The 7,413-nt window shown below is 46.8% G+C and overlaps 1 protein-coding gene across 2 annotated transcripts in view; it reads left to right on the top strand.

The window, feature by feature from the left end:
- The window catches only part of LOC104392074 (claw keratin-like), a 10,743-nt gene extending 10,638 nt beyond the window's left edge, over positions 1–105 (top strand). Inside the window, exon 3 of one of the 2 annotated variants that reach the window (XM_010001442.1) lies at positions 9–105. In XM_010001442.1, coding sequence (XP_009999744.1) covers positions 9–105 — 97 coding nt within the window. The other variant, XM_010001435.1, reaches the window with a different exon arrangement.
- Positions 106–7,413: the final 7,308 nt, after the last annotated feature.

Here is a 7,413-nt window from a genome sequence, read left to right on the forward strand (position 1 = left end):
TATGGGAGCTGTGGCTATGGCGGCTATGGGGGCTTTGGAGGTTGTGGCTACGGGGGCTGGTCCCGAGGCCACAGGTACCTCAATGGCAACTGTGGGCCCTGCTGAGCCCCAAGGATCCACGCACCTCCGTGCTCAACCCACCCGTGGTCTCCACAGGCAGCTGCTCTTGTCTTCTCCCCCCAGATGCAGACCCAACCTTGCAGCCCCTCTGCAGGCCCTGCCAAAGCTGCCGCCTGATCTTGCTGGGCCGGGCTGCCTTGCAGAGACTGTCCTTGCAGATCTCCACCTGGTGGCTGCTGGCTTCCCAGCCCTGCCTCCAAAAGCTCCCCTGTCCCCGTGCTGCAACCAAGCTGTCCTCACCCTTGGGTGCCCGTTGGAGGGTGTCCCTGCTCTGCCCAGCTCTGAGCCTCCCAACGTGCCATAGGAGGGGGAACCTTTGGGCTGCAGCCCTGGCTTGTGCCTCGCTGCAGCCTCAGGACTTTTGCCTTCCCAGCTGGTTGTTGCTGTGCTGCTTTGTCTCCTCCTCTCCCTGGCTGGTAAATTTTCTGTCCACATTAAACAATCTGCATTGCATGAAAAATTTTTTTTTGGTCTGAATTTGTTCTTCACTGTGGCTGGAACAATGAATAATGGTTTAAAATGTTAGATGGTAATTCGTTTTCTAGAGACATTTGTGGAAGCTCTGAATTTCTCTCAGAAAAGACTTTTGAAGTGCAAGGGAGGGAAGTTACTATCAAATGATTGGTTTAATTATCAAAGTCAGATTTCAGATATTAAATATTAATTTCTCTTTTGTGATGTCTATAGAGGAAGTAAAACTAAGCCTGTGAAATATTTCTTCCCCATTCATACTGGTCACGACCTGGATTGGGTAACCCAGAGAGGTTCAGATTGGAACCCACTTGCTTTCTGAACTCCTCAGAGAGGACCTGAGGTATGGCTGGATCCAACCTTCACCTCAGACGTGGCCCTCCCAGGGAGAATGATTGAAATTGTCATGGTCTGAGGAAATCCTCAACTGTCAGATTCAGGTGAAATGACATTCAAGGCCTGTACTTGAACCTTAGCTTAGTATAGAAGAAATAACTCATAAAAGTTGATATTTCTCAGGCTGCACAATACAAAGTCTGATTATTTTGGTCACAGAAGTCACAGTACATATATCTGATCAAGCTGCATGACCTAATAAAAATTCAGCTGGGCCTGGAGTACGTAATAATTTAGAAAGGAAGAGAGAGAGAGAGAGAAAATAGATGAAAAGTTAGAGATAGATAATAGAAAGTCTCCAGTCTGGATCCGGTTGGGCCAGTCAGTGGGTGTTGTCAATGGGCTGGGGTCAGTGGAGCTTCCCAAGCCCCCCATCACATCTTGTCCTTTTACAGGCCTGTTTTGCTTAGGCAGATGTTTCACAAAGATGTGGACCTCCACCCTCTCCCCTCCTGCATCCTCCTCTCTCTCTGGCTCTCCTTCTCTCTCATTGCCTCGACGTGCAGGCCGTTATTTCCCCAGGCCCAGGCAGCCCTTTGGTTTTGTTCCAGGGCTCACAAAGGGCTTTCCACACCACTTCCCCCCACAACAGGTCCTGAGGGCTGGTCCCTCACAATACTCTGGCACCGCGTTCCCACCAGTCGCTCCTCATGCTCTGGGGGATGCCTGGAGCCTGCACCCTGCCATTCCCAGCCCTGTCACCTCCATCCAGGAGCTCTGCATGAGGGGCAGGTGACTCTGAGGCAGAGCACTTGCCCACTCCCCCCTTCCCCATGCTCTTGGGGGGGCTGTCACATTGTCCCTTGAGCTCTCTGGAGCTGGTAGAAGCAGCTTAAGCCTTGATGGGCCAGATATTGTGTCACCTATTGGGTTAGACTTGGTGGCACCTGCCGCCTGTTTCTGGTTTCCCCCCTGCTGGGCTGTGGAGCGATCAGCAGACGCTGTGGCACCTGGTTTTGGCGGGCACCTGGGGGGGTTTAGCGGGGGCGGGACCCTCTGTCGACGGACAAGACCCTTCACCAATGGGGGGTCTTGGCCCAGGCAGCCGCTGGAATGAACGCCCATAGGGCAGAGCTGCCTTGGTCCATAAAAGGGAGTTCCCAGGTGGAATATGCGCCTTGGTTTTCCCTTGGAGCTGCGGATGGGTGAGGAAACTCACCCCTTAGGTCGGGACACTCCCCAGGGGACTTGTCGAGTAATTGAGCCGCCTCATCTTTGGTGAGTAATTATTCTTTGAGATATATCTCGGAGTCAGGTTTACTCCTGGTTGGGCAAGTGATTCCAGGTACCTGCGGGCAGGAGGGATTTCCCATTGTGTGCGTGTGGGGTTGTGATTGTTATCCGTGTTAAGACTAGTTAAAAAAGAAAAAACAGGCTTGGGAATTACTAAGCAGTGGGGCTGGGGTGTGTTAACGCTTGAGCAGTGGGGCTGGGGTGTGTTCCCTCTCAGCACCCGAACCTGTGATACTGTTGGATTTATCGGAGCCCTAAATAGCGTAGATGGGAATAAATATTCCTAATAAATCCCCGCGGGTTCGTGGGTGTCTGTCCCGGTTGCAGCCGTGCATGGGCTGTGCATTTCACTCAGGTGTCCTTGTATGGCTTGGGGAAAAGTGCTGGGAAGTTGAGGTGGATTTGGTGAATTTGGAGCTGAATTTCAGCGGGTACAAGCGGCAGCTGCTGGGGACTCGGGTGGGTCCTTGACTCGCTCAGCACATGTTTAATGACACGGTATAGAAAATTATTTCAGGGATGTGGTGACATTTGCACTTAAAGAAGAAATGTGAGCTGTGAATACCAAAGATAAATATCCTATAAATTCAATTTAAAAGAAGGAGGTCACTATGCGGTAATGAACACCAGAAGCCATACTTCAGTACAGAACATTTATTTGGAAAGGGACAGCTTTTCTACAGTTCTGGGACACGATTGTACAGAATATGGGTCTTTCTATTCTTTCCAGGGGTTCAGTGAGGCCCTGGTTAATCACCAGGGTCAGAGTGACGCAGGCTGTGCAAGTGTTTTGTCTCCTTTTGGCGCGGGTTCGAGCGTCCTAAGTCACCTCCCTAAGGCCAGTGTCAACAACCTAACTGAAACAAGACCAAGCACAACCAAGCAGATGACTAAACTGGCAAGCCAGAGGCTAACAGACCTAAACTAAAGGCAAAAGGAGCAAATCCCACCCCTCCCCCGAGCCTGCCTTTCCCAGGGGCTGAACATTCGCAGCTCCCAAAAGCTTTTCAAGCTGGAGCCGGACAAGAGGCAGCGCCGGGGTTGGTGCCTCGCAGCTCCATCCCCAGCTCTGCACCTCCAGTTGCCTTTTGCTGCTTCTTCCGACTGCTCTGTGCCACCCTCGTGGCTGAGCTCAGTATATCCACCTCTTCCCGGAGCGGTACGAGTTGCATGGATGTGTCCATTGGGAGGAATAGGTGTAGGAATATTTGGGGGCGGGTGGTCGGGCGAGGAGCTGAGGGGCCAGTTTCTCGGGTGCTGCTTCCAACCTCCCTGTCACCTCGGCTGGCAGAGCCGCTGCTGCCGGGGGCTCTGCCAGGGCCACCTCGGAGGTTTCTGAGGATCCCACGACGGTTTGCTGCGGGTAGGTGGTGAGGATGGGCCCTGGGAAGGTGACCACGACGGGCGGGGGGTAGATAATCACCCGGGAGTCCCCGCATTTCACGACGCAAGGCTCGTTGCTGCTGGTGGTGAGGGGCTGGGGACACTTGGCCTGGCAGGGGTTGGGGCAGGCCAGCTGGTTGGAAGCCATCGCCTGGCTGGGGCAGGGGAGCCTGCAATGGATTTGCACGATTAGGAGAAGAAACCCACCCAAATAAACCGTGTACACTTGGTTATTGATCCCTCTAAGCTTGGCTCTAGGCAGATAACCTGGGTAACGGTGGCAGTTGAGCTCCTTGCTTTGTGTCTGCCACCTCTTACCTCACCCTGCATCCATTTGTCCTCTCTCCTTCGCTGCTTTAAGCTTGTTCTCTTCCTCTCTGAGCAAAAATCCTCCCCTTCCTTTGTGTGCCGCCTCCCAAACAAGCGTCTGTTTTAAAACCTCCCAGCCCTGTGGGACATTTCCTGGGAACAAGTTTGAACAAGTTCCCACAGCATCTTTTCTTTTCCTCCCACACACAACTTCCCAGGGCTGCGTTTTACAGACGGGAGCAAGGGGGGAAAATGGGATTTTCCTTAGGTTTGACTGCAGAATAATCTGTTTAGCAGCCCTGCTTAATTTCCTCTCTTCTTTTCCTTGCATGTTCCTGTTATTTCCAAGCACTCAAGCTTTCCCTTAAAATGAAAAGGCTAAGAATAACCGGGGGTTTAAAAATGCTGGTTTAATAAGTAAGACACACAATTTAAAGTATTTATAGTCTCAGCTCAAACAGTTGTAGATCCAGCCAGGGAAACACACACTTAACAGCATTTATTTCTTTCTTCACATTAAGTCTCCACATAAAAGTTAGTTCTCTATGGATTAGGATTGCACTATTTTTGTAAATCAAAGTTATAATAATAAGACAAAAATATGAATTTATTCTCTAGTCCTGTGTGCTGCAGGATACTAGTCTTGAGAGTATTTGGCAGAGGAGAACTAGGGGACCTGGCAGCTTTGCAGTGATCCCTACAATAAATTAACAGCAAATACAGGGTATTTCTAATGCAGATGGTGGGTAACTTGGAGCTAATCTCTGAAGTTTGCAAGTCTTACCTAGGGAGGAGGCACAGGATATGAAAATACGAAGCCAGCAACGCTTTCTAATAAATAAACGATTATACTGCCAAATATAAGAAGTAAAAATACCCCCAAAGCTCCTTTCCTCCCCTGCAGAGGCTTGTTGCTCAAAGCAAACCGGCACAGGGGAAAAGGCAATGAGCTCTTTGATCTCTTTACTTGTCTCAACTATATTCAGAGGAAAGCAAAAGTATCCTCAAATGTATCACTCTGCCAAAAAAAAAAAGAGGCAAAAAACATGCATTTCCTTCTCCCCAAATACCCTTATGTTAGAACACAGCTTTGACCTAAAAAATGCTTAATTTAACCACTGTAAAAATGCATTAAAATGCCAGCGAAATTTTAATAGTTAGACATGAAAAAATTATTTCTGCAGTTACATTAAATATTAGTACCTCATGTTCACTTGTGCAACTCCAGTTAAATCCAGGAAGGTTGGGTAGGTTAGAAAGAGCAGCAACTCTGTGTGGTTACAGCTGCACAGAACCCCCTCCCAACAAGGCTTTTACTTCCATAGTTATCCATGAAATCCCCCTCCCCTCAGAACTGCCGAAGCCCCAACCATCCCAACGGTGCAAAACCAATGCTAAAAGTTACCCTTAGAGGAGTTTCTCTTTAAAATTTTCAGAACTAAGACTGAAATTCCAAATTCTCCCAGAAAATTCAGAGCCCAAAGTAGTCTTGAAAAGCTCTTGCTTTTATTTTCACATCTTTTTATCCAGGATAAAAAACACCTGTAGAAAGATGCCTAAGGTCTCAGAGTCAGGATATTTGTGCAGGATTTAGTCCTGATTTTAACAACAAAAAAGTCATGCTAAAAGTAAAGTTAAAATTAAGGTTTTTATAGTTGTCAAGTCAGACTTACTCAGTGTACCGGAGAGAACAAGTCAAGAGAAGCAGTCAGAAAAGTGCTGAGTGGAGGGAGTATTTATACCCAACCTCAGATTGCCTGGAGGGGCTGAGACACCCTTTGTGTAAAGGAACTTAATTACTTATGAAGCAAACTTTGTTGCATGTCTTGCTCCTGTCTTTGCAGTAATTGTTTTGCTCACTGTTTATGATTATCTAAAGCCAGGTTGGGTAATAATACAAAATGCAGATGGGAACTTCTAAGTTCTTTTCATCTTGAAATTTCCTGGTTTTGCTCTACTGATTTCATTAAGAATTAAAAACACACAGAGGATTAAATAGACTTATCTTGGCTAAAAAAAAGGACAGCACACAAGGAGTTTCAGAGATGTCAACAGCCCTGAGTTGTCAGCACACTGTGTTTATTTTCCTTACTGGAAAGACAAGTTAACATCTAGTATTTGCCTCCATGCCTTGATAAAGCTCTAGAAAGACTTGTTTTTCATCTGATACAATATTAATGATGTTTACAGGTGTATTCTTGAGCCAAAGGAAGTAGCTGGTGCAAAAGCTTTCAAGAGCAAAGTTATCACCAAGGCATCTTTTAAATAAAAATGAAGCCATCTCCAATTATGAAGCTTAAAATGAGGAGCTGATTAAAGAAATGTTTTCCATATTTTATTCTGCATGAGGTCAGAGCAGCCTAAATCCACTAGGATATTATTACTATTAGAATAAAACAGTTTCCATGTATGACATACCAGCAGATGCTTGTGAACTTCTTTGAAATCTTCTTTCCTGGTGTCTCCAGAATATTCCTGATAAACTCCACAGTCCAGGGAATCTTTTGGGCTGCCTTATACAAGAAGAATAATGCCATAAACCCACCATTTTGTCAACAGCATGATGGTGGTGGCTTGAATTCATTTAAATGTGGGTGGCATTTCTATGCAGACAGCTTCTCTCCAGAGGGAAGAGTTAGCGTGATGAACTGACTCCTGGGAAAAAGGTTGAACAGCACAGGCACTTTGGCAAGGTCCTCTTGGTGGCCTCTGCCACCAGAGAGAGCCTCTGGGTGCTGGGGTTGTCCCATCATTCACGTGGGACAGAGTGAAGTCCATGGGCTCAGCCATGGCCAAGGTTCTTATTGTCTGGTCCTAACAAAGTAAAATACATGTCAGAGGAACTCACAATTCAGCAGAAAATCTTAGGTATTTTTCTTCTCCTGAAGTTTTCAATATCTTGGTTCCAAGTCTTCAGAAGTGTCTTAAATGGAAGACCTCTCATGTCCAAGAGTGCATCCCAGAATTGCTAGTTCAAAGCATGGGTGTTAAAGCACATCTAAAAAGTACAGAATTTCCCCCTAAAAAAGGATTCCAGCTGATCAGGCTGGAGTTCTCCTTTCAGTCCATCTCTGTGGTGGTTGGGAGATCCCTGACAGACTTAGGAACTTGATCCTAGCTGTTGTATGAAGATGCAGGCCCTTAACTACAAGTTAATTAACTCTTTTCAAAGCCCTCCCATGATGTAGCAATAGTACACTGGACTCTCTTTTATTCCCTCCATTTTTGTGCTGAGCTCTGGAGCGACAAACAAAGGCAATAAAAGGCAAAGAATAATGCAGACTGCACACACCACAATATAGACTGTTAATATTGTCAGAGCCTATTAATTCTAAATTGTTTTAGAAAATGAGATCCTTCTGTAAGGCAGGGACAGGAGAAATAATGACTTTTGCTCAGCTAACAGTGGTTTGTGTGGTCAAACCTGTTTGACTTCAGAGCGCTGGTGTTTTGTTTGTAAAGCTGAGTCAGGAGCACTTGCTAATGAAGAAAAAAATCAAA

Source organism: Chaetura pelagica, unplaced genomic scaffold (genome assembly GCF_000747805.2).
Source record: "Chaetura pelagica isolate M959 unplaced genomic scaffold, ChaPel_1.0 scaffold681, whole genome shotgun sequence".
Taxonomy (NCBI): Eukaryota; Metazoa; Chordata; class Aves; order Apodiformes; family Apodidae; genus Chaetura; species Chaetura pelagica.